This window comes from Zonotrichia leucophrys, chromosome 8 (assembly GCF_028769735.1).
Source record: "Zonotrichia leucophrys gambelii isolate GWCS_2022_RI chromosome 8, RI_Zleu_2.0, whole genome shotgun sequence".
Lineage (NCBI taxonomy): Eukaryota > Metazoa > Chordata > Aves > Passeriformes > Passerellidae > Zonotrichia > Zonotrichia leucophrys.
The window spans coordinates 1,007,844-1,034,418 of NC_088178.1; the positions used below are offsets into that span (position 1 = coordinate 1,007,844).

At 48.3% G+C, this 26,575-nt stretch overlaps 1 protein-coding gene across 1 annotated transcript in view; it reads left to right on the forward strand.

The window, feature by feature from the left end:
* Positions 1 to 25,852, forward strand: part of NOTCH2 (notch receptor 2) — a 96,045-nt gene extending 70,193 nt beyond the window's left edge. Inside the window, exons 19-33 of the mRNA XM_064720416.1 lie at positions 448 to 601; positions 2,158 to 2,342; positions 3,436 to 3,568; positions 6,447 to 6,692; positions 9,629 to 9,741; positions 10,270 to 10,799; positions 11,508 to 11,855; positions 12,601 to 12,743; positions 13,653 to 13,863; positions 14,526 to 14,622; positions 15,076 to 15,244; positions 20,245 to 20,546; positions 20,863 to 21,010; positions 21,259 to 21,356; positions 22,235 to 25,852. Coding sequence (XP_064576486.1) covers positions 448 to 601; positions 2,158 to 2,342; positions 3,436 to 3,568; positions 6,447 to 6,692; positions 9,629 to 9,741; positions 10,270 to 10,799; positions 11,508 to 11,855; positions 12,601 to 12,743; positions 13,653 to 13,863; positions 14,526 to 14,622; positions 15,076 to 15,244; positions 20,245 to 20,546; positions 20,863 to 21,010; positions 21,259 to 21,356; positions 22,235 to 23,575 — 4,218 coding nt within the window. The 3' untranslated portion in view covers positions 23,576 to 25,852. The remainder of the gene's footprint in view (positions 1 to 447; positions 602 to 2,157; positions 2,343 to 3,435; positions 3,569 to 6,446; positions 6,693 to 9,628; positions 9,742 to 10,269; positions 10,800 to 11,507; positions 11,856 to 12,600; positions 12,744 to 13,652; positions 13,864 to 14,525; positions 14,623 to 15,075; positions 15,245 to 20,244; positions 20,547 to 20,862; positions 21,011 to 21,258; positions 21,357 to 22,234) is intronic.
* The last annotated feature ends 723 nt before the right edge of the window (positions 25,853 to 26,575 follow it).

Here is a 26,575-nt window from a genome sequence, read left to right on the forward strand (position 1 = left end):
GAGGGAAGAGATGAGGATCTGACTCTATATTTCAGAAGGCTTGATTTATTATTTTATGATATATATTACATTAAAACTATACTAAAAGAATAGAAGAAAAGGTTTCTCAGAAGGCTAGCTAAGCTAAGAAAAGAATGAATAATGAAGGTTTGTGGCTTGGACAGAGAGAGAGCTAGCTGTGCCATGATTGGCCATTAATCACAAACATCCACATGAGACCAATCACAGATGCACCTGATGCATCCCACAGCAGCAGATAATCATTGTTTACATTTTGTCCCTGAGGCCTCACAGCTTCTCAGGAGGAAAAAATCCCAAGGAAAAGATTTTTCATAAAAGATGCCTGCGACGCACATGGATCCCATATTGCAGAGCTCCCTTTCCTTGCATCTTGACTTGTTCTCTGAGTGCCTGTGCCGTGTTTCACGTGGGTTGCTTGCCCTGCAGACCCTGGTGGACCTGTGCAGCAAATCTCCCTGCAAGAACAAGGGCACGTGTGTGCAGACCCTGGCGCAGACGCGCTGCTTGTGCCCGCCCAGCTGGACCGGCGCCTACTGCGACGTGCCCAGCGTCTCGTGCCAGGTGGCAGCTTCACAGAAAGGTAAACCAGCATCCTCTGGCTTTCAGCAGCTCTGGGCCCAGGCACCTCCTTCCCCCCTGCTCCCAGAGAGCTTTGCCTCCAGCTGGTCACTTCTCGAGTAATGATACTCCCTGCAGCTCTGGTGTGCTTGGGAGTCGAGGCTTCCTTGGTTCTCCCCGTCAGAAAAATGTCAGAAAGGAAGAATTAAATACTTCATGGGGTCTGAGTTTCAGAAGTGCTGTTTTACATGGACTGTCTTTTTGGAAAATGCATCAGGTCTTCATGCTAAACCCCAGGTTTCTGCTAAACCCCAGGCAGGCCAGGGGTGAAGGCTGTCCCCTTCTACAAGAAAGGCATCTTGGAACTCATGATCAGTATTTTTGCAGAGAATACTGATTACCAAGTGCACTATTTAGCCTTATAGGTTATACTATGGCTCCTCAAACTAATAATTTTTCTACTTCAGATGATGTATATGTAAAAGATTTGGTTTTTAAGTGAACTTTGTCTGGCAACATGGCCTGTAGCCCAGGCAGATGGACACTGTCAGGTCACTTTTGTCAAGGAAATCCAGACAAGCAGATTAAGTGTCAAAGGAGAAAGTATGGGAGCTTGACACCTTTCTGGGGACATTCTAGGTACAAATACTGAACCTTGGTAGAGCAGCAATAGTATTTCAGATATGTACTCACCAGCCAGTGCTAAAGTAACACAGCAGTACAAATACTTCATGCCAGTATTGAATCCAGCAATCCAAAGAGAACAGAGCCTGACTTCATTTGTAAGCCAGTTTTGGTTCTGATCCACTGTCATTTAAGGAGTAGCTCTTCAATTTAAAAGTTGCAACTCTTCAATTTGTTGGGCCTACCCATATCCATTCCTGTCTGAGCCACCAGCACTGGCAGCAATCGTGTTTTATGTGTGTGAAAAACGCCAATCACTTGTTTTTAAAATTTTAAAAGTTGAATAGTACTAAAATGGTTATAAAAATAGTAATACAATTACAGTAACAATAATTTGGACAATTTGAATTAGGACAATATGAGACAATAGAAAGAAAGAGTTACAGACAGTCTGGGTACATTTTTCTGGGCAGCACGAACCCGAAAAAGGACCCACGTTAACAGAGGATTAACCCTTAAAAACAACAGCCTGTTGCATATTCATACACCTCATCCATGATGCATAAATTCCATTAAAACACAGGATTCTGGCTGGGCAGTGTCAGCTTTTTCCTCAGAATCCTGACAGCGCCTTAGAGGCGGGAAGAAGTTCATTTCTCCTGATAATGGAGCAATAAATTCTCTTTCTCTGAAAGATTCAGATGTCCTGTGGCTGCTATCTCAGTACAAGTCCTTTCTTTTAAAAAACATATCCTACATAGCATCGTTTCTATTTTAACAATTTTTATAACTTAAAGCTATATTTAACACAGTACTTAAGAAAATTAATACAGTGCCACTTTCTAACACAACACAAATAATATTCATTTTAACATTTGTGAAAACATTAAAAATCCCAAAATACCTGCATTTTTCACGCGTGTGTTTGCTCGCTCTTTTCAACCCCTGCTCCAGGAGTGCCCGTGGACCAGCTGTGCCAGCACTCTGGTCACTGCCTCAACGTGGGGAGCAGCCACCACTGCCAGTGCCAGGTGGGCTACACGGGCAGCTACTGCGAGGTGCAGCTGGATGAGTGCGAGTCCAGCCCCTGCCAGAACGGAGCCACCTGCAGGGACCACCTGGGCGGATACCACTGCCAGGTACCGGGGGGCAATGGGCAGCAAAGGCACCTGCAGCAATCACAAACGCCTGCAACCGGTGGGGAGCACCTTCAAATAGGTGATAAAAGCAGCTGGAAGGAGTTTTTAATTTGGCTGTAGCAAAAGCAGTGCTCCTGAGAGGTTTTTAAGAGTGAGCTAAGAGGTGTGGTTGGAAGGAGCTGTGGTTGATGAGCATTTGAACTCTTTGTGACATTGGAGAGGGTGCTCTCATCTTTTTGACTGAGGTGTGGTTTATATTAAAATATTTGTGAAATGAAATAAAGGAATATTTTGTTTTCCCTGTTGGGTGGGCAAAGTAGCCCTTGCCTCCCCAGGGTGGGAGATGCTTTCCACTGCTTTCTATTTCCTAACACTGATGCAGAGAGTAGTGTAGCCCATGAGATTGCTGTGTATCAACCTCCCTAAGCTTTTGGGAATGGTAGAATGTTGAGAGTTTAGCTAGCTAAAGACTAGAAAAGTACAAAACCATAGCTAATTCCAAGGCTTGCACCTGCAAGATAGCATGTCCTTGAGCCTAGCTGTAGTAAGATAACAAACAGTGAAAGAGACATGAGAAAAGAGAGATGTAACCCCTAAAGAATGAAAAAGAGTTTATAGTATAGTTTAACCAATAGATTGCTTAGCTTACAGAATATTCATAAGCTCATTATTTGCTGTATAAGTGTTTGATACTTTCTTCAATAAACTGGACCGGGACCTGAAAGACCAGACCTGAAGAACCTGTGATGAACCACCTGGTGTCCTAGTCCCCTTCCTTCGACAGTAGAACACCTTGGAAGCCCATGTCCAGTGGGAAAGGATGACTTTTATGTGAACCTTAAGCCAAAACAACTAAGCCAGCTTTGGTGCTGGAGGGCATCGGGATTTGATCTGCTGTGTTTTGCAGCAATCTAATCACTTGAATTCCAATTTGCAGTGCCCTGTTAGGCGTCACATGGTCCAGTTGTGTGTTTAAGCTGCTTGTCCAGCTGCAAAGGCAGTCCTGATGTGCCCCACTGAGGGCTCCTGTGTCAGTGTTGGGCTTTCTGAGCTGCCTGCTAGAAACCATTGACGCTTATTTCTGTGCCCACAGTGTGTGCCCGGATACCAGGGGGTGAACTGCGAGTACGAGGTGGATGAGTGCCAGTTCCAGCCCTGCCAGAACGGAGGGACCTGCATCGACCTGGTCAACCACTTCAAGTGCTCCTGCCCGCCAGGAACCCGGGGTAGGCAGCTCAGCAATTGAGTGAATGTTGCAAGGGGGAATTTTCCTCTCTGGCTGCTGGTTTCACCAGACACAGTTTAAAGGGAATGCATTCTGCTCTTTGAAGAATGTTCCCAAAGTACACTGCATCCCTTGGGATGCATATTTTCTCTTTAAAAATAAATGCTGCTTTTTTTCCCCTCCCTTTTAATATTTTTTTTCTTTTAAAGGAATAGGTCGTGGCAGTGTCCCTTGGGAATGTAGAGCCATCTTTGGCAATGTGGATGCAGGAGATTGCTGTTAAGCTCTCTCCCAAACCTATCTGTTTTGATACAGTAAATCCAAGGTTTCTTTTTGGCTAAGGTGCTATGAAATAAGTAGGAGACTTTCTTAGTTTTTGTATAACTTCCAATATCCTATACTTGCTTGAATTTTTGCCCTTCATTGTCCTCTGTCCTGGAGTCTTTTGTGGAAAAGAAGCTGAGTGACTATTCTAGGCTACCCTAAACTATTTCAGCATATTTGAGCTCTTTTATTAAAAGCTCCTTTGGGGGAAAAAAAAGTTGAAAAAGAAAAGAAAATAAAAGTAGTCCACAGTTTATATCAGTAGTTTTCAGTAAGCATGATTCCACAGGCTGTTTATTGTCAAGTTTCTTAAAACCTACCCTTCCCTTTTATTTCTGAGCTATGACCCTGGCTTCTACCTTTGAAAATACTCAGAATTTAACACTTTAACCCATCAGTAAATGCTTTCTCACTTTATGTTCTTTTTAAAGCTTATTTCTCAATGCAATGTAAAAATTGCATTGAGAAAATTGTCAGAGCAATGTAAAAATTTTAACTAAACTTTTTCTTTCTGAAATGTGTCATCTCAATGTTAGCAAAATCTTCAGATGTCAGATGGAACTAATTTCTTGTTTCATAAAGTAAATTTAAGTACAATTATAAAATAATATATTTGCCTCTTGCCCACTCATATCACCAGTTCATTCACTTTAGTGTGGCTCTCCCCACTCTGGATAAGTGTTTATTTCAATGTAAATCATTGCACTACCGATTCTTCATGTACTGTTCTCCATATTATTCTTCAATTTAAAAAAAAAGGACCAAAAAAAAGCAATAAAACAAAAGCAGAAACAAACCTGCTTTTTAGGTCTCTACATCCAAGAGTGTATTTAGGTACCAGTACCTGCATAGCCAGAATTTCTGTATTCCACTAAATCCTCCACCATCCTTTGAGAGGTTCTGAGTGTACTGCTTTTAATCCTTCAGTCTTTCTTTGTTGAGATTAATTACTTTCTGGATGTGGCAGTTTTGTTGGGGTTTTTTTGGGGTTTTTTTTTGTAAATGAAAGGAATTGGAGGAGACTTGATGCCGTTATTTAGGATAGTAAAGCTTAGCTTTTGTCCCTGGCCCAGTTTGTAATTAGTACTTTACTGATGCCAGTATAAGCATCCCCCATATTTAGGTGAAGGATTTTACTTGCTCTGGGTGGAACAACAGCAATAAACTTGCTCAGCTTCCCCTCTCTGCCCTTGTGCAGTGAAAGCAGAACCAGCACCAGACCTTGTCCCTTGAGAGGAAATCCCACAGGGAGGAGAAGAAATTGCTCTCCCTGGCTCACAGCTGCTTTTTCTGTTGGTGTGCTGTTGCTTGTTTTAATGCTTGTTTAAATGCTCTTTGCCCAGGTCCAGGGGAGCCTGGTGGCAGCTTGTGGCTGTCAAGGCCAGCACGGGGCTCCCAGGCTCTGCTCAGTCTCAGGGCTAAATCAAGTGCATCTTTTTTTGGGCTTGGTTTGGTTTTGTGTTTTTAATTATGCCCTTAAATTAAGTCAAGTATGAAAGCTGCCAAATACCAGGACAGCTTAGCACTGAGGACAGCCTGGATGTAAAACACATGTGCCCTAAGCCTGCTCTGAAGCTGGCTGTCTGCAGAGGGTGTGGGATTAAATGGTGTGTATTAAACTGGGATCTTTACCTGCTTATTTCAGGGACTGTGTGTGACATGGCCTTAAAACTTGATGAGCAGTGTAGGTGATGCCTACTGGAACAGAGGCTGGGCAGAGTTAAAGGAATAAAGTAGGGATTTATTAAAGGAATAAAGCAGGGATTTATTAAAGGCCTTTACAGGATACACCTTGGGCAGTACCAGAGCCCAGCTGTGGCTATACCCGAGATGGACCCTGGGTCAGGAGTTCTCACACTTTTCTAAGTTTTGGTCCATTTCCATCTTGGGATTCCTTGTCCAATTCCAGCCACAGGTTGTGCAGTCCCACCCTCCCAGTTTGCTCTCCTCCATTCCCTGTTGTTGGCACTTTTTGGGCCTGAAGCTGCAGTGGTGCCCTTGGTTGTGGGGCTGGAAAAGGATTGTTCTGTGGGACTGAGCTGTGAGGAGAACTTGCCAACACTTTCTGTGGAGTTCAGAGCTATAAACAAATGCAGAACAGAATCTGGAAAATATGAAGGCTCAAACTTAAAGCGTCATAGGGAAAAGCCTGGCCAGGGCTACACTCAAGATGGACCCTGGGTCACAAGTTTTCACAATTTTATAAGTTCTGGTCCATTTCCGTCTTGGGGTTAATTGTTCAATTCCAGCTCCAGGTGATGCAGTCCCATCCTCTCAGTTTGCTCTCCTCAATTCCCTGTTGTTTGCACTTTTTGGGCCTTTTGGACCCTTTTGTTGTTTGCACTTTTTAGGCCTGAAGCTGCAGTGGTGTCCTTGGTGCTGGGGCTGGAAAAGGATTGTTCTGTGTGACTGAACTGTGAGGAGAACTGCTGACAGATTTTGAGAAGTTCAGAGTTATAAACTAATGCAGTACAGAACCTTTAAGGCAAACTTAAGGCCTCCCAGGGAAGGCAGCCGTGTCACTGTGTCCCCAAGCTGTCCCTCTGTCGCGGCAGGCCGGCTGTGTGAGGAGAACGTGGATGACTGCATCTCGGACTCGGGGGCTCCGCGCTGCTTCAACGGGGGGCAGTGCATCGACCAGATCGGGGGCTTCAGCTGCCTGTGCCCCCAGGGCTTCGCGGGGGAGCGCTGCGAGGGCGACATCAACGAGTGCCTCTCCAACCCCTGCAACCCGCGCGGGAGCCTGGACTGCGTGCAGCTCACCAACGACTACAGGTGCATCTGCAGGAGCGCCTTCACTGGTGAGTAGTGCACGAGCAACGGGGGTAGGGTGGTCAGGATGGACGGAGGTGAGAGATCTCTGCAGCCAGGGCATGGAATTTGGGGTTTATTGCAAAGGGACAAGTGCAGGGCCCTGCTGGGAGCTGCCAGCCACAGCTCGGAGCAGGCCCGAGAGATGAGAGGGTAAGAGAGTAAAAGCATAAGAGCAAAAGGGGTAAGAGAGCCAAGTTCCCGTTACAACACCATAAATCCTCTTCTGTGCTGAATATTCTAATTCTCATTAACCAATTTAGTACAATATACAAATCCTATAATCTTATAGGCATTTACACACAGCCTATAAGAATCATTACATTGCCATACTGTGCTACATTTTAAACCCTCAAAACTCCTCTTTGGGCCCCTTCTGCCAAGCTGGCAGGGTCTGCTCTTATTGAAGTGAAGGAAGACGACCCTCCTTTGTTGGTCAGCATCGACTTCCATTTATTGATCAAATTAGACACCTTTTATAACAGTGCTAATTCACTTCATGCATATTGCAAAATCTGAGCTCCCGATAGGCTGTAGAGAAAACTTCAACTCCTCCTTTTGTTTACAATACTAAGATTTGTGTTCTCAAAACTTGCTTTTACTTTCCCAAAACAGCCAAAGATAGAATATTTACCTGTTATGAGAAAACTGTCTGAGAACCCTGAGAACCTAGTTGTTTACAGAAACAGGCAGTGAGAATTTGCTCCTCACAGCTGCATTTTAAGCCATTTCTGAAAAAATCTCCAACATGCTCTGACCCTTGGGCCTGTCTGCAAGCAGAGGCTGTTGTTCCATCCAAAGGGGATTACCTTCAGCTGGCCACACCATTGTTTTCCAGTTGTCCACTAACTGAGGTATCTCAAAGCTTGCTTTCATTTCAATCTCACTTATAGTTGTCCACTAACTGAGGTATCTCAAAGCTTGCTTTCATTTCAATCTCACTTATAGTTTCTATATTCTCAAAATCTTGTGCCAGACAATCATATTTATAAGGCTTTCCTGTTTCATCTTCCCCACCAAGTAGTCATCAACATGCATTCCATTTCATGGCAGGATCTTGAGAAATGGTGGTTCTGTCCCTTCCTGGCAGTGCTGTTATCTGCCCACTTCTCTTCACAGTGTCTGATTGTTTCCCTACAGCATGTTTCAGTTTTTAAACCAGTCTTTCTTTTAAAACCTCTAAGAAATTTGGCTTCCAGAGCAGTCTCAGATGAAGGAATCTCCTGAGACACTTGGCTTCTAGGACTTCTCTTTCCTTGTGGTACTTTTCTTGCCTTCATAATTTCACATTTCTAATACTGAAAGTGTAACAGTTCACGTGTCAGCTTAGCTGTGACTTCTCCTTTTGCAAAGCAGCCATGTGCATTTTCTCTATAAGTCAGTGCCATGGTATCATAATTAGCTTTTGGCCTCCTTTTCTACTCCTAGCTGCCTTTCCTCCTTGCACTGGTGGTGTGGTCAGGATGGAGTATTCTGTGCACAGACAGGCTGTACATTCCTAGCTTGGTGAGCCTTCCACAATCCAACTTTGAATCACAACTTTGCAAGAATTTCCCACTGTGCAGACTTATGTCTCACTCTCTCTAGACCTCCTCTTTGTTAGTATTGCTGCTATTCTGCTTTCTGCCTCCCACTGGGCTTAAGTTTGGTCTAATAGTCTCCAGATGTGTCTTAACTTTCAGCTTTCCATTTTCCATGTCAGTTAAATTTATGCATTCAGTTTTCCTCCATTAAAACCTTTCACTTTCCCTGCTTACCAGTCACCTTCCCTGCATGCTTTACCAGCAGTTTTTACTGTTATTTTTTCTTAAAGATGCTGTGATTTTCCACTGAATTTGTGAGTTTCAGCTGCAAAGAAATCACAAAGATATATGTTTGAAGAATTCATGTAGTAGCTTTTGAATGCATTACTTATCCTGCCAACAGAAGTTCCTGAAAGAGTGATGTATGAGGGAAGTGGAGCTGGTGGGACACTGGTGCAGGCCACCAGATGGGTTTATTTTAAGCCTGTCTGTCAAGGCTGCTTTTATGAATGATGTCTCATGTGGCTTCTGACCCTCATGGAAGGGTTGCTGGATCCTGTGCTGTGGGGAGTGCTGCACCCCAGGAGGAGCAGGGAGAGCTGCTGTGTCTCAGACATGAAGTCTGTCTGGAAATGTTATGCACAAAGGGGAAACATGTTTCCTCCTCTAGCTGTCTGTGTTCTGCACATTCCCCAGTGACCCCTGTGCCTGGGAGGGGACAGGGTGGCTTTGCTGTGGTCTGTGACTGGTGGCATGCCAGAACTCTGTGGGCCATCCTGCCCTGTCTGCAGAGTCTTGGCTGCACATGTCTGGAGACTTCTATTCATGTTTTGCTAGGGGGTCTAAGTCATGCTGAGATCATCCCCAACTTTTAGAAGTTTGCTGTCAGCCTGACTCTGGGAGCTGCTGCAGAGCTGGTCAGTGCAGTAAGATCTCTGTCTGGCTGGTCAGTCTGAGGAGACTCTGCTTGGTTCTCCTGTTCAGTTGTGGTACATCTGGTTCTGAGGGTTACAGTGTGAGTTGGCGTTGAACTCATTGAGCATCTCCCAAATAGTAAGGAGGTCTTAGGAACCCCCACACTGGTGTGGTACATCACTTCCAGCCTCTGTGCCTGGCTGAATTGGGGATGACAGCAGCACCCTCTGTCTCTGTGCTGTGTTGTGTGTGTTTTTGAGGAGGCAGGCTCTGCCAGCTGTCTCCAAATGCACCTTGTGGATTCTGGGGCTGTGCTCTTTACTTGCTTAGGCAGCCACATGGAGACCACCCCTCATCCAAAGGGGTGCTCCCTCCTAAAGGAGCGCTCAGCTGGCTGGTTATTGACAGTGTGTGTTGTGTGGTGATGCTTTGGGGTGGTCTCACACACGTTTCTCTGCTCTCTCTCTCTCTCTCTGTGCCCTGTCCAGGCCGTCACTGTGAGAGTGTCATCGACGTGTGCCCGCGGAAGCCGTGCCAGAACGGCGGCACCTGCGCGGTGGCCAGCAACATGCCCGAGGGCTTCATCTGCCAGTGCCCCCCGGTGAGCACCCACCCCCTGCTGCCCCAGCCCTGCTGCCCCAGCCCCAGAGCCCTCTGCCTGGGCTCTCACTGCTTGCTGCAGGTGATTTACCCACATCCCTTCGTTTATCTGCTCAGCAGGGAAGCACAGGGCTTCCAGCTGCCCCAGGAGAGTGATGCTGCCTGTTGCTACCCCAGACGTGTATGGTGTTCAAGTATCACAGCTGGCTTTTTTGTCTTAAATCTACCATTAAATTACATTAGCTTAATTAAATTAACTTTTTTTTTTTTTGCAGTCCTTTGTTTTCTGTGCTTGCTGCAAGCTTCCCCTTGTTTGTGGCTCTTCTAGACTGTTTTCAAAATGTAACTGAGCCTTGTGATTTCCTTCTTTATCCATGAGGTTAGGTCTAGAAAGTCATGGCTGCTGCAGTGAGGCTAGAGGAGTTACAGGGGAGAAAGGATTTGCACATGACACCTTGCCTCCAGCCCTCAGAGTGCTGAAGAATAGGTTTGTGGCACTGATTGTTTTGCCTTTTTTTCCACCCTGCAGGGTTATTCTGGAGCAAAATGTGAGTTCAACAGCCACAGTACCTGTGGACAAGTGAAATGCAAGAAGGGGGAGCAGTGCATCCAAACATCTTCTGGTCCTCGGTGCTATTGCCCCAAGCTGTCTGTGGGAGAGGAATGCCAGACACACCCAGGCTGTGCCAGTGCCCCCTGCCAGAACGGGGGCAGCTGCCACCCTCATTCTCAGCCTCCCTACTATTACTGCCAGTGCCCTGCTCACACGCAGGGCAGCCACTGTGAGCAGCCCGTGACGTTCAGCCCGGAGCCCCGAAGGTGCCTGGATTCCCAGTGTGCAGAGAAAGCCAGGGATGGCTATTGTGATGAGGACTGCAACACCCACGCCTGCCAGTGGGATGGAGGCGACTGCTCCCTGACTGTGGAGGATCCTTGGGCCAACTGCTCCTCCTCCCTGCCCTGCTGGATGCTTTTCAATGGACAGTGTGACGAGTTCTGCAACACGCCCGAGTGCCTGTTTGACAACTTTGAGTGTCAGCAAAATAGCAGGACGTGCAAGTAAGGCTCGATGCTGAGAACATTTTCTCTGTGTGACTAACATAGCTCCTGCCCGTGGCTCCCTTCTCTCCCATTGTTTCTCTGGCTGTCCTTGCTGAAAGCTTGGCATCCAGCAGTTTCTGCTGCTTTGTGTGCTTCTCCTCCATTTTTGGAGTTTGTGTGCTGTGCACTAAGTCGATAACCTGAACAATGGTAATGTGTTAACCTGCTTGATGGATGTGCCCTGCTTTCCCTGGAAATGTTAATAGGAGGCATTTTGCCTTGTACTAGATTTTAAGTGTGCTGCCTGCTATCCTGAATTTTTTTCTATGCCAGCAATACCTGTAGTTTAATCCCAGCTGAGCTTGCTGCTTCTGAACATGTTTTCTAGCTTGTTTGTAGCTACGTTTCTTCAGTTATTTTTGACACATGCTACAGCTTTGCAGTGGTGATTCTCCCACAGCGAGGCAGGAGGTGTTAGTATCTTAGTAAACAGAAAAAGCAGCTCTCTTACACTGTTACCAGAATGAAATAATGGCTTCTTGGGGTGTGCTGTGCTTCCTATTTTCACCCTCTCAGGCTGCAAGCTTATCCTGGGGTTGTATTTCCTCTCCTGCTACCCTGATTATGAGCATTGCTTTACCTCAAACGATGCTGCGGAGTGTGAGACGCTGTCCCCCAGAGTGCAGATGTGCTGTGCAGAGCACAGATACGCTGTCCCTGCTGCAGGTATGACAAGTACTGCGCGGATCACTACGCGGACGGGCGCTGCGACCAGGGCTGCAACAGCGAGGAGTGCGGCTGGGACGGGCTGGACTGCGCCGGCGACAAGGCCGAGAAGCTGGCGGAGGGCACCCTCATCATCGTGGTCCTGATGCCCCCCGACGAGCTGCTGGAGGACGTCCGCAGCTTCCTGCGCACCCTGGGCACGCTGCTGCACACCAACCTGAGGATCAAGCTGGACTCCAAGGGGAACCCCATGGTGTTCCCCTACTACGGGGAGAAATCGGCGGCGCGCAGCCGTCGGTCGCTCGTGGTGGTTCGCAAGCACAGGGAGCTGGAGCAAGAGGTCATTGGGTGAGTGGGTGCCTCTGTCTCCCTCTGGGCTGGTTGTCTGGTAACTCTTGGTTGTAGTGTTTCTAGATTTTGTAGGGCTGTAGGCTGTCTTATTGTGACGGTGTTCACAGGGGTGTGAGGATGAGGGAAGACACGAGGATCTGACTCCATGTTTCAGAAGGCTTGATTTATTATTTTATGTTTTTTATATATATATAATACATTATATTAAAATCTGACTCCATGTTTCAGGAGGCTTGATTTATTATTTTATATTTTATATATATAATATATTAAATCCATATATATATATATATATAATATATTAAAACTATACTAAAAGGGTAGAAGAAAGGATTTCATCAGAAGGCGAGCTAAGAATAGAAAAAGAAAGAATGATAACAAAGGCTTGTGGCTTGGACAGAGGGTCTGAGCCAGCTGGCCATTAATTAGAAACAGCCACATGAGACCAATCCCAGATGCACCTGTTGCATTCCACAGCAGCAGATAACCATTGTTTACATTTTGTTCCTGAGGCCTGTCAGCTTCTCAGGAAGAAAAATCCTAAGGAAAGGATTTTTCATAAAAGATGTCTGTGACATTTTATAAATGGGAAAGTGCAACACTATTGCAACTGCCCAGTTTGGCGTTGGGGTAGGAAGGTTAATGTAAAATGCTGATGCAGTTTGACCTCCTGCTTTGGCATAAGTTTCTGTCTTCTAACTTTCTGTCACTGACTGCTGTGCCCTCTTATGTGTCTCTGCAGCACCAAGGTGTTCCTGGAGATCGACAACCGCCAGTGTGCAGAGGACTCAGAGCAATGCTTTCACAACACAGAAGCTGCTGCAGCTCTCCTAGCTGCTCAGGCCATCAAGGGCATGCTGCCCTATCCTTTTGTGTCTGTCCAAAGTGAGTAATGGGAGAGGAAGAATTGCTTATTGAGGGGGCAGTCATCAAACTTGGGCTTGCAAAGTACTCAGATTATTGATCATCGTCCTCTTGTGTCTCGCTGTTCAGTATGGTTTCTGGGAGGTGACTTGTTTGTCCCCAGTTATAGGAGTGTGTTTGTGCAAAGTGCACAGGGGGTTAGTAAGGCAGGATATTTAATTTAGAGCCAGTCACTTTAATACTTGTAGAATCAGTAATCTCTCGTGCTACAGCACTGCAGTGGTGATCTCCACACTAAAACCATTCATGTGCTTTAAGCCATGAATTCACTGGAAAAGGTGCCATTTAGAGAGAAGGGCTGGGAGGCATTCCTCAGTCCAGTCTGCCAGATGTTTTCTCCTCTGGCAATATGCAATCTCTTTGATTTCTGCTCCATCTCCCTCAGTCTGAGGCTCAGCTGCAAACCTGTTCTAGGCTGGCATTATTGCTTTTCCTAGTTGGGTTGTGCTTGTATCTTCTTCCCAGGGAGGTGCTGGAATCACCATCTCTGGATGTGTTTAATAAAAGACTGGACATGGCACTTGGTGCTATAGTCTAGTTGAGGTGTTAGGGCATGGGCTGGACTTGATGATCTTAGAGGTCTCTTCCAACCTCATTATTCTGTGATTCATGTAGATCAGCTCTCTCTATGCCAAGTGAGCATGGCTGGAGGAAGGAGCAAGATCTTTGGTTCAGCAGCCATGTAGTCTGAAAAATATTTTGAGAAAGGGAAGTCAAAAAGAAGACTTACAGCAGTCTCAGTGGAGCCTCAGCTCTGCAGAGACAACGTGCCCCCTGTGGGAAGGGCTGTGCTGAGGAAAGAGAATCTGTAGGTCGAAGATTGTTGTCTCCACTTTGTTAATCCCGCTGTGTTTCAACTGTAACTTCCAGGTGAGCCCTTGTTACCACCAAAGACCCAGCTGCTTTACCTGCTTGCTGTGGCAGCTCTGATCATCCTGCTGATCGTGCTGCTGGGGGTGATGATGGCCAAGCGCAAGCGCAAGCACGGCTCCCTGTGGCTCCCCGAGGGCTTCATCCTGCGCAGGGACCCCAGCAACCACAAGCGCAGAGAGCCCGTCGGGGAGGACGCTGTGGGGCTCAAGTGAGTTTGCATCTAGGCCGCTGGCACTCTGTTCATTGCTGCCTCGAGGATTTTGAGAATGTGGCTGAGATATGTTTCATCAAAGGCGCTTAACTCTTTAGAGAAAGCTTCCTTTTAAGCTAGGACTTCTTAGGCTATTCTTCTAAATTTAAAAATATCTGGTTTAGACAGCAGAATTTTAATTAATTGTAATGTATAAAATGCCAGCCGTGAATCTGATCTCCTGGCTTTGTTTGGTTTTCTGACACTGAGCAGTATACATCAACAGCCGGGCACTGTTTGCCTAATATTCTCCTGGAATAGGTGAGACATTTTAGGTTGATAGATGACAACAAACTTCTAATATCTCTAGCTCAATGTATCAAAAATGTGACTCAGAAGTAATGGCAAGTTTCAAAAGTCTTATGCAGTTTTGGCTTTCCACTGAATTAAACTACTTTGCAGTTCTAAGTGCATTTAACCACTTTTTAACTAAGTGCAATTAATCTACTTTGCAGTTCTAAGTGCCACTATTGATTGCCTGAAATTTTTGATTTCTTGGTTCCTCTGTTTGCAAGCTACCAAATTTACAGGCACCCCTTTGTTAGTGTCTGCAGTAAGTGTAAGTAGGAGCAGTAGCACCTGCTCAGGCTGCAAAGTGATATCTTCTCCTTGTTTGTCAGAAATCTGTCAGTCCAGATACCAGAGGGTAACCTGGCCGACCCTGGGACGACTGAGCACTGGGCAGGAGATGGTGGGCCTCAGCCAAAGAGAGCTAAGGTAAGGAGCTCCAACACTTAAATACCATCTGAAACTGCTGGTGAGCCAAGCATCTGCATTACCTTTCCTTGCTCAAAACCTCCCTTGGCCTAGGGATTGGTAATTAATTGTATTTGAGGAGCAAATCCTCAGGTTAACACTGCCACCACAGGCTGGTGGAGAAAGTCAGTACCTTCTGTTTCAGTGTCCCCTCCCTACAGCAGCAAGAGGGACAGGAAGGTTTAATGGCATGTCTTGCAGCTCAGGCCTGGTAATGTATGGTGGGAGTATGAAAGCAGAAGTAAATGCAGACCACCATTAGCTTAAAAGCAAACAAACCCCCCCTAAAACACCAAGAAAGCAAACAACAAACCAACACACAACAAAAACCCAAACTAAGAGCACCCCAAGAGCTTTGGGTGCCTTTGGCCGCTCAGTGGGTGTTTTGAAGCAGCTGCTTGTGTGTGTGCCCAGGCTGAGGACCAGGCCCTGCTGCCCGAGGGGGACGAGCAGATCGACCAGCGCCAGTGGACGCAGCAGCACCTGGAGGCGGCCGACGTCTGCGGCAGCACCTCGCTGGCCCTCACCCCGCCCCAGGCTGACCAGGAGGTGGATGTGCTGGATGTCAACGTCAGGGGGCCAGGTCAGTGCTCAGAGTGTCTGTGTGTCCTGCCAGCCCGCCCCGTGCCCCCTGCCTGGGGCTGCTGCTGGTACAAGTTCAGTGGGGTATGCAGGGACACCAGCATGGTGCCCGAGGGAAGCACAGGGTGCGCTGCTGGAAAAGTTAAACCATGGTCTGCAGCACATGGAATATCATGGAGCTAGGAGGAAAAGTTCCCCTAGCAAGCACCTGTAGAATCTCGTTTATAACAGTGTGTGCCTAAGTCAGAAATTCTGAATGCATAATTGTGCTGGAAATAACCCCCAGTTTCTCCAGCTGATTCACTGTAGATATCCATGCCAGGCTTTTCTAAGGATCAGCTTAGCAGATTTTATACCTGAGGTGTCTGTTATCAGCTGAGGAAGCAAGGATGGCCTTTTCCCGAACAAGATGACTTTTTGGCAGATGTTTACCCCCATTAGCAGTGTGTGAGGTGTCTGTCCTGAACAGAGCAGCAATGCAGCAAAATTGTTCATGATTCTTTTTTTATTCTCTGATTTATATCTTCAGCTTATGATGATCAAGTCATTGAATTCATAACAGAACTGTGAACTTGGAAGGTTTCTTTAACATGCAGGCAGGTTTGCTGTCTCTGTCCTAAATGAGTAGATGCCCTGGGAACCCTCTCCTGCTTTTATGAGTGCAGTGCCAAAGCTGTATAAGCTGGTGAGGGGCTGGGTGGGTCACCTGGTGAGAACTGATCTCTGAGAGGAGCCAGTTCACCAAGGAGTGTTCTGGCTGGAAGAGCTGCAAACATGGCAATTGTTCATATGCAGAGAGGTGATGCTGGTGATATTGCTGCAGTGCCTTTTTCTGCTGTGTTTTGTGGGAATATTTCCATGCAATTTAAGGATGACTGGACCCATTCTCTCAGTTCCTTTCTATTGTCTTTTCTGCTCATTGACCCGTTAGCTCTCCTAAATGCAAAGGGAAGGAGGGATTTTTGTGTAATGAGTGTGAGAACATAAACCATCAGTTTCTGCCAAATTTAAGCTTTTCTTTATTTCCCCTATTGAAACTTCTAGCTGTGTGGCAGGCTAGAAGCTTTCCAAGTGCAGGCAATAATGTTCTTAAGGCTCCAGTTTATTTTCACGTTCACCCAGAGCTTTGTCCAACAACAGCAATGAAATAATTCTGACCTGTGAGTTGTTTTCCTGCCATCCAGATACAATTGTGAAGCTTGCAGCAAGCTGCTCTAAGTTATTTCTCTCTGTGGCATCAGAAGCAAGCAGCTATCAGGGGCAGAAATAATTTTAAAATTCTGTGAGATGTTGGAATAAGGGGTTAGTAAGGAGGGGTAGGATTTCTCATAGTTAATGTGGCTGTTTCTCTACTCTGGCCACCCTTACTTTCACAGGTAGTTGGAAAAAATGGGCCCTTCTGAGAGGTAGTTGCCCTCTGTCCCAAGAAGTCTGAAAAGTAGATTTCACACTCCAGCAATGCTTTGCTGCCCCTAATTAATTACAGAGGGTGTTCAGGCTGACTGCCTTGAGTGCAGGTGTCAGGGCTGGAGCCACCTGAGGCTGGGTGAGTTAGATCCTGGCTGCAGGTGCAGGTTGAGCAGCAGAGATCTCCTCCTGAGAGGGGAGAATCACCTCAGTGTTTCTAAGGGTTTGTGCTCTCTCTTAACCCACACCTTCTGCAGTCCCTCAAATCTGGGAGTACCCAAGATCTCCAGTGTCCTCCAGAAGCATTTCCTAGAGATTTTCCCTGTGGGTTCCTTATATCCCAGCTTTCAGTACCTTGTGCCTGACCTTCAGGAGTACCTGTCTGGTGAACTCCTGACTTTACTGCCTCACTCTGCATTTTACATGTACTCAGGGGCTGTCCTGCTGAAAGACAGCAAACAGAAGAGTTTTTATAAAATGCTGCCCCCACCTTTGTCTCCCCATGCTATTCTTTTGCTGTGTCCCCCAGAGCAGTGAGGACATTCTTTTCACTGCAGTTATTGTGAGTGTGTAACCAGGGTAATGCAATTATAGGCATAACTAGTAACACCACCTATAATTAAAATTGATGAACTGTCTCTATTATATGCCCCTTTTTCTTTCAGTTACTGAAACTTCAGTGGTTTAGACTGGAATTTTCCATGCTGGATGTCTGCCTCCAGCTGGATGCTTTTGGGTTCTTTTCCAGCTCTTTGAGAGAACAAGCTGGAAGGGGGGAAAAAGACATTGTGTCCACAGCTTTTTTTTTTTTTCCCTAGTAGTCCATCAAGCACTTAATTGTGACTGTCTAGCTGGATGTGCTTTTGCTAGCCTCATAAAACCAGCCGTGTGTGGCCAACTTGCAAGGCTCTGACAAGAGCTGCATGTACCTGAGAAACTCTGTGGAGGGTGGCAGCAAATTATTCCAGGGATTTAATGCTGTGCTGTCCCTGTGGAGAAGCCAGGCACAAACATCCAGGATAGCTGCAGTGATTGAGCAAGCCAGACCCGGCCTGTGAGTGGTTTTTCCCAGAGCTGGGGTGCTGGGGGAAAGGAAAGCTCCTTTCTGTGCTCTGTGTCTCTGCTCTTTGTGCTGTGGCAGTGCTGAGGAGAGCACAGCCTGACTGGAATACTGAGGAGAGCTCATTTGGGACAAGGGAGCAGAGCCAGCAGCGGGAGGGAGCAGCACAAAGGGAGGTACAGCTTTGCAGAGCAGCAGAGAGGGTCTGCAGACAGGGCTGGATCTTGGAACTGACCCCAGCTCTTGGCTGCTGTCTGTCCACAGCCTGGGGAAGGAAAGCAAAGGAGGTTGTGTGTCCTGTGGTGGGGAGCCACTAGGAGGAGCGTGCAGGCTGCTGGAGCCGGGCAGAGCCTGCTCCTCCAGTGCCCCTGCTGGAAACGCACATTTCTACAAAGTTTAGGCACTGTCCTAAAGCAGAGAGCCAGGAAGCTCAGTGATCAGAAGCTGGGAAGGGGAGCAGGGCATTTGAGCTGTGTGTGTTACTTCCAGGAGGAGATACCACCTTGTTTATGTGCCCAGTGTGGCTTTGTGCTCTGTGACTGAGAGCTGTGCAGGCAGAGCAGCTGCTGTTTGTCCCCTGCTTGCCCATGGGATAAATCAGGTACTTGCTGAAAAAATTGTCCTGTATTTCTGCTGGTGGGCTCCAGTGGAGCAATCAGCAGGGTGAGGTTCCCCTCTGCTGCCCTTTCCAGTCCCTCTTGCTTCCCAGGTGCCTCTGAAGGATGTGCAGGAAAGCAGTAAAATCAGCAAGGAAGCATCAGTGACTACAGCTGCAGTTTTGGGGCTTTAGGGAATGTCACATAATGTTCAGAGGGTGCTGGAACTGAAGCACTCAGCACCTTTATGCGTTGCTGGAAATATGTGGAGATGTTTTAATTATCCTGCATTGAGGAGGGTGTAACAAGGGTGAAAAATCAGCAGCATGAGGTGGTCTTCCTGCACTGTCCTCTCTGATTGGCAGAGAGGGAGGTTCATCAGAAGGGGAGCTGAGTTAAATCAGAGGTTTGGAGGAGTCTTTCCACTGACAATGCAGGGATCCTGGTTGGATGAGTGTGACTTCAGCCTTTGTGGGCATCCCATCACTGGAGGCTTGAGGAGAGTAAGACCAATAGCTCCCAAAGTACTCAGAGTGTGTGAGAGTATTCATCCTGGGGCATGTGTCAGCTTTGAGTGCCCGACTGTCACAACTTCAGGATCCTTCTCATGATAACCTTGTTGTAGATGTGAAGGTTTTTGTTTGCATTTCACTTCAGGCTAATATCTGAAGTGAATGTCACCAATGTCACCAGTAATCAGTGGCTAGTTGTTGAACAATTTTTCCTTCATCTGGGATGTGATTTGAACATCCGTACAAAGAGTTACACTGAGTGGTCAAATTACTTTGATTTTTATAGCCCTTCTCTCAGCTAGCCTTTGCTTTTTGTGGAAGTTTTACACTTCAGCAGCAAAGGTTTTTGTTTCATTATTATCTTAGTCTTTAGAGGAACATTTTAAGTTCTGTTGGGTTTGCAGTAGGTTTGCATCCCATCACTGGAGGCTTGAGGAGAGTAAGACCAATAGCTCCCAAAGTACTCAGAGTGTGTGAGAGTATTCATCCTGGGGCATGTGTCAGCTTTGAGTGCCCGACTGTCACAACTTCAGGGTCCTTCTTGCTGTAGATTTGAAGGCTTTAACTTCAGGTTAATATTTGAAGTGAATGTCACCAATGTCACCAGTAATCAGTGGCTAGTTGTTGAATAATTTTTCCTCCAGTTGGGATGTGATTAGAACATCCGTACAAACAGTTACACTGAGTTGTCAGATCACTTTGATTTTTATAGCCCTTGCCTCTCTCAGCTAGCCTTTGCTTTTTGTGGAAGTTTTACACTTCAGCAGCAAAGATTTTTTGTTTTATGATGATCTTTAGAGGAATATCTCAAGTTCTGTTGGGTTTGCAGTAGGTTTGCATCCCATCACTGGAGGCTTGAGGAGAGTAAGACCAGTATCTCTAAAGTACTCAGAGTGTGTGAGAATATTCATCCTGGGGCATGTGTCAGCTTTGAGTGCCCGACTGTCACAACTTCAGGATCCTTCTCATGATAACCTTGTTGTAGATGTGAAGGTTTTTGTTTGCATTTCACTTCAGGCTAATATCTGAAGTGAATGTCACCAGTAATCAGTGGCTAGTTGTTGAATAATTTTTCCTCCAGTTGGGATGTGATTAGAACATCCGTACAAACAGTTACACTGAGTGGTCAAATTACTTTGATTTTTATAGCCCTTCTCTCAGCTAGCCTTTGCTTTTTGTGGAAGTTTTACACTTCAGCAGCAAAGATTTTTTGTTTTATGATGATCTTTAGAGGAATATCTCAAGTTCTGTTGGGTTTGCAGTAGGTTACTCATGCTTGGAAGGAAGACAACTCGCTGACTGTGGGGCTTTAAGAAGAGGTCTGTGTTAAAGCAACTGGAGGGACTGTGTGTAGCTCGGGAGGAAGGCTTGTAGGAGGGTTTCCATGCCTCTGCCAGGTTCCTGTATCCCCATCTCCCCTCTGCAGACGGCTGCACCCCGCTGATGCTGGCATCCCTGCGTGCGGGCGGCTCCGACATCAGCGAGGACGACGAGGACGGGGAGGACTCCTCAGCAAACATCATCACAGACCTGATCTACCAGGGGGCCAACCTGCAGGCTCAGACAGACCGCACGGGGGAGATGGCCCTGCACCTGGCAGCCCGCTACTCCCGGGCCGACGCTGCCAAGCGGCTCCTGGACGCCGGGGCCGATGCCAATGCCCGGGATAACATGGGACGCACCCCTCTGCACGCGGCCGTGGCTGCTGACGCCCAGGGCGTCTTCCAGGTATGGCCCCTGGGAGCTCTGTGCTCATATGGGCCTGTCCAAGCTGTGCTCTGCTCACTCACGAGCCTTCCACAGTGGTGGTGAGGCAGAGCTGGTTTACATCCAGTTTCCTTGGGTATTCACAGCTTGAAGGGCTCGGCGTGCATAAATCATCTGGCGTGTATTTATTCGGTCTGTTTGCCCCTGTCTTTCTGGGTCCTTGCATTTCAGTGCTCAGGCTGCTTTGTCATTGTAAAATTTCTCTTGAGATTCTGCCAAATCCTCAGTTTTGGTCTGTAGTGGTATTGAAAAAGGTCCATCTTGCCCTGTTGTCCAGATCCTGATCCGTAACAGAGTGACAGACCTGGACGCTCGGATGAACGATGGGACGACCCCGTTGATTCTGGCTGCACGTCTGGCTGTGGAAGGGATGGTGGCTGAGCTCATCAATTGCCAGGCTGATGTCAATGCTGTGGATGACCACGGTAATGGGAACACCATGTGCCAGGCTGGGCAAATATTTGCCGTGGTATGAGCAGGGAGGGGTGGGTTGTGCTCTCCCAAAGTGGGAGCTCTGCATGAATTCTGTAGCTAAATCACACACTGAGTTCTCCTGCAAAGTCCTCCAGTGGTTATAAACTACAGGCTGCTGCTCAGTGGCTTGGTTAAACGACCCTGGAGGAGAAGCAAATATCTCCTTGGTTGTTGCTGACATTGTTGTGTTTCCCTGCAGGTAAATCTGCTCTTCACTGGGCTGCTGCTGTCAACAATGTGGAAGCAACACTAGTACTGCTGAAAAATGGAGCCAACAGAGACATGCAGGATAACAAGGTACAGTGTGGCAGTGCTCAGCAAGCCTGTGCTTCCTATCTCAGAGCATCTCTTTGCTGTTGGTAGTGAGCTAAGTTCATATTTTCTGAAATGAGTGCTCAGTGCAGGTCTTCCAAACCCAGACTGTGACTGGAGCTCTCCCCAAGTGCTGGGTGTCTTACAGGGTTTCTGATGTGGGAGAGCAGTTCTCTTCCTTGTTTGGCCAGGTGCTGGGCATCAATGCTGTCCTGCTTTCCTTGCAGGGGAGGAATGCAAGACACAGTGCTGTGTGAGAGCAGCAGGTGAAGTGCTGCTGGTGTCAAACAGCTGGATTCCAGTTAGCAGACAGAAAAATACCTGGTGGCACAGCAGCAATGCTGTCCTGTGACGTTTCCAGGGATCTCAGTGCAGGGTGGAGATGGGGGACAAGCTCCTCTGTTTGACAGGCTGCACTGTGCAGATGTTCTGTAGCTTCACTGTTAGTTTTTGCTGTGTCTTAGTCCTTGATTTATCTCCTCTGCCTAAAGCATCTTTTTTTGGATTATTATCACTCAGTAGATTTTAGAGCTACCAAATTCTAGTTCCTTACTGGGCTGTTTTAGCCTTTTGTACCTCTCCCTCATAGGAGGCAATAGGAGAAAGGCACCAGGTGCTTTCATGGTTCCTCCAAGGATCCAGGGCACAAGAGTGCCCTTCCTGGTGGGAAAGTTCAGCCTGTGCTCCACTGCTGTGTATGAAATTATCTGTCATCTGCCTTTTTCAGTGGGTGGCTCTTGGAGGCTGTTGACATGACGCTGCATTATGCAGTTCTTGCCAGTCTGCCACACCGCAAGGGACTATGAGGTGTCAGTCAGTCCCCCCACACTGGAGCTGCTAAAATATTTACTCTGTGTTTCCAGGAGGAGACTCCACTCTTCCTCGCTGCTCGTGAAGGCAGCTTTGAAGCAGCAAAAATCCTGCTGGACCATTTTGCCAACCGAGACATCACAGACCACATGGACCGGCTGCCGCGGGACGTGGCCCAGGACCGCATGCACCACGACATCGTGCAGCTCCTCAACGAGTACAACGTGGCCCACAGCCCTGCCGGGCACCCCGGGGCCATGCTGAACTCTGCCCTCTCCCCTGTCATCTGTGGCCCCAACAGGTCCTTCCTCAACCTGAAACACGCGTCACTAAGCAAGAAGTCGCGAAAGCCGAATGCCAAAGGCATGCCCACCAGCCTCACCAAAGATGCAAAGAGGAGGAGGAAGAAGTCCCTCAGCGAGGGCAAAGGGCAGTTCTCAGAGAGCTCCGTGACCCTGTCACCGGTGGATTCCCTGGAGTCTCCCCACGCTTTTGCATCTGAACCAACCTCCTCTCCCGTGATGCCGTCGCCGGGGGTGCTGCACTCGTCGCCCAGCTCGCTGCTGACGGCTCCGTCGGTGCAGGCCGCGCACACCATGTCCTTCTCCAACCTGCACGAGATGCAGCCCCTGGGCCGCGGCTCCGGCACGGTGCTGCCCTCCGTCAGCCAGCTGCTGTCTCAGCACAGAACCACCCCTCCCAACAGCGGGCTGGGCAGGCTGCGGCCAGGCAACGTCTCCAGCGAGTGGATGAACCGCATGGAGGTGAACGAGTCCCAGTACAACGAGATGTTCGGCATGGTGCCCCAGGTGATGCATTCCCACCCCAGCGTTCCTCAGCAGAGCGGCTTGGTTCAAGCGGACGCCAAGCACCTGGGGGTGTCCAGGGAGTCTCTGCCCCCCATCATGACTTTCCAGCTGGTTCCCAAGGGCAGCATAAACCAGCAAGCACTGCCGCAGCAGGCCCAGTCCAACTGCGCTCAGAACATGGCTGGCCCTCTTAGCTCCATGTACCAGATCCCAGATCTAGCCCAGCTGCCCAGCGCCTCGTTCTCCATGGCTGCCATCCCTCAGCAGGACGGGCAGGTGGCTCAGACGGTCCTCCCGGCCTACCACCAGTTCCAGAGCTCGATGGGGAAGTACCCCACGCCTCCCTCCCAGCACAGCTGCTACTCCTCGGCCACAGAACGGACTCCTAGCCACAACCGGCACTTACAAGGGGAGCACCCGTACCTGACTCCGTCGCCCGAATCTCCGGACCAGTGGTCGAGCTCTTCCCCCCACTCTGCCTCTGACTGGTCTGACGTGGCCACCAGTCCCAGCAACAACCAGCGCGGGCCAGCGGCCGCCCACATGCCCGAGCAGCAGCGGAACAACATGCAGGTGTACGCCTGAACTAAAGCGGACTCCAGAACTCATGAAGGTCTTCCAGGATGGAAATGAAGAACCATTTTAGTATCCAAGAGTCTTAATGAGCCCAGGATGTTCTTTCGTTGGAGGGACTGTGGTCGCTGTAGACTTGTATGCTTTCATGCTAAATGGAGAACTGTAGAAGCTGGTGATGGAGAAGACCAGCTGGGTCACTTCTGACCAACTGGACGTGACTGCTGTCTGCACTGGATTCTCCAGTCTGCTTTTAAACACGTTCCACCGTTGCTTTGGGGAGACAGCTCTTCAGCTTAATACATCTTGCGGTCATTTCTCCAGAAATTTAGCCAAAACCAGCTTTGTATCCTTATTTTGTTACTCCTCCTGTTACCCACATAACCTCTCTCTGAAGCACCTTCTACTAGTTCTCCTCGAGTTCAAGTTGCCTTGTCTTGACACAGCTCAGAGCTGCACCCACATTCCTAGCCCTGCTCCTTCCCTCGTCCACTCTTGCTCAGCAAGCGAGCTGGACCTCCCAAAACACCTGCAGGTCAAGTGACACCTCCTGTCACACAGCTTCACCCCTTCCTCTTCAGGAGTCCTTGCCTTGTAGAGACCCACTAACACCCCTTAGCGTTCTCACTGCCTGCTCTCCAGGTATTATGAGATTATATATACATATAGTCTTTTTAGGTTGTTTGTTTTGTTATTTTCCCTCCCAAAAACGCTGGTCTGACCTGGTCTTCCCACCACGGTGGCCTGTGGGCCCATCTCTTCTCCGAGACACCCCTGACCATTTTGACACACTACCCTCCCTGTGCCCCCATCCTGCCAGGAGTGTCCATGACTGCCTCCGTGGGCTCCCATGCCAGAAGAGATGCACTGCAACCGATACAGGCCTTTTGGGATGAGCACGAGTGTTTCAAAAACTGGTAACACAAGCTCCCAGCGTTCTTGCACAGTAGTCCCCTCCCCTCCATCCAAGGGTGGCTGTGTGTCCTGTCCTCCAGATACCATATGCTGCCTCTTTATGGTGTTATCAACAAGTGCCAAACATGTGGTTACATGTTTGCGGTGTGTGTCCTTCTGCGTCAGGAATGACATCCAGCCCTGTGAGAGGTGTCCCGGGGCCACAGCCGCCTGTCCTCCCCTCGCAGCGCACGGAGGCCGCAGCACTGACTGCCCCGCAGGCCTCCGGCGGCTGGGCTGTGGCAGCAGACCAAATAGCTCAGAAACCATTGCCTGTGCAGCTTGGTGCTCAGCTCTGGGGCTGTCCTGTGCCCTCAGCTCCAGCCTGAGCGGAGATCTCCCAGCCCAGGTGGCTTCTGTGGGACAGTAGGGCCGCTCGTGGTGTGGCCGCCTCCACGGTTTGGGGCTGTGGCAGCCAGCTGGCACTGACCTTGGCACACAGCCGCCCCTTCTGCTTTGTCCACAAGAGCAGCGCTTCTCCGAAGGGCTCCAGACCAGCCAGCAGCCGAAGTGAACATTGTGGGGATGGTTTGCTCCTACCTCTTCAGGGGAGTGCTGCAGACACGTCTTCCAAAGAGCTCGGGGCGCCGGCTGCTGCCAAAGGACTGAGGGCCGCTCCCCTGCGAGCCGCCATCCAACACCCTACCGTGTACAGTATTGTCTCTGCTCTTCCCTCCGCTCTAATCAAGAGTCAAAGTTGCTTTGCTTTTCTTGTTTTGGTTTGTTTTCCAATTCCACCTAATGGTACATGAAGGCAGGGCCTCAGGGGGAGCTGGTTCCCGGGGCCGTCGCTTTGGGCTGTACTTTTTAGTTTTTAGTTTTTAGCTCTGTGTGTGGAGCTGCCGCTTTTCCTGGCTCACACAGCATTCCCAGCACGCTGGCTGCAGCGGGGCAGCTGACTCAGACCTCCAGGGGTCTGTCCAGGTACACTTTTCACTGCAAATAATGAAGTGTTGCTACAACCATGCTAAAGAAACAAAGGGCTTTTGCTCGTTAGCTCCAAATAACCAAGTGCCTTTTTATATATGTGGCTACCTTTTACAAGATGAGTGCTTTCTGTGGAATGAAGCCGGTTCCGTGCCTGGCTGTTAATATGATGGCCCTCTGCCTTTCTTCTCTATTTTTTTTTAACTACTTGTAAAGATAATATCTCCTTAAGGTGGTATTTTATCTCGTAAGTTGTAGAGTAACCATTCACACAGCAGCATTTTCCTATATTAATAATGGAAAATATTTGCTTATTTTTACATTTTTTATAAAAGTCTTTTATGAAAATAGTTGCTGCCAAATGTATAAGCAATTTTTATCCCCAGAATAAAAAGTATGTGCCCAGTGTCTGTGTGTGATGCTGTTTTCATGTTGTTTTCCTGGCTACTGTGGCACAGCCACTGGCTTATAAATGAGTCAGGGGTGCTCTGTCTCAGCACCACGTGAACCCCGCCACGTAGCTCCACCCAGGGGAGCTGGAAGCAGCCTGGAGTGGGTGTAGCAGGTGGATTTTGGGTCTCTTGGTTAGCTGGGGAAGGGGGCAGTAAGCAGCAGCCAAGCAGCTGGGCATACTGGGAAGGATGGGGAAGGACTGGGATGGGTCCTTTCCTGGGCACTTTGGGTGAGAGCTCTCACTTGCCTGTGGGAGCCAGGGAAGGCTTTTAGGAAGGTGCTGAGCGAGTGTGGGCCAGGCAGTGGGGCTGTGGATTCACTCACTCACTCTCTCAGGTCCTGCTTGCTGCCCTTGGCTCTTTCCTCCAGTAGGGAAGAGGATCCACATCACTGGAGCTGGGGCTGCCTCCCTGGCTTTGTCTCAGCAGCTGATGCATGGAATCCTTAAGGCTGGAACTGGAACAGACCCCTAAAATCATCGAGTCCAACCTTTAACATGGCACTGCTGTGTTCACCCCTTAACCATGTCCCCAACACATTCCAGGGATGGTGATTCCATCTCTTTTTGGGCAGCCTGATCCAATGCCTGACTGCACTTTCATTGACAAAATTTGCCCTCATATCCTGTCTAAACCTCCCGTGGTGCACCCTGATGCATTTCCTCTCATTCTATTGCCT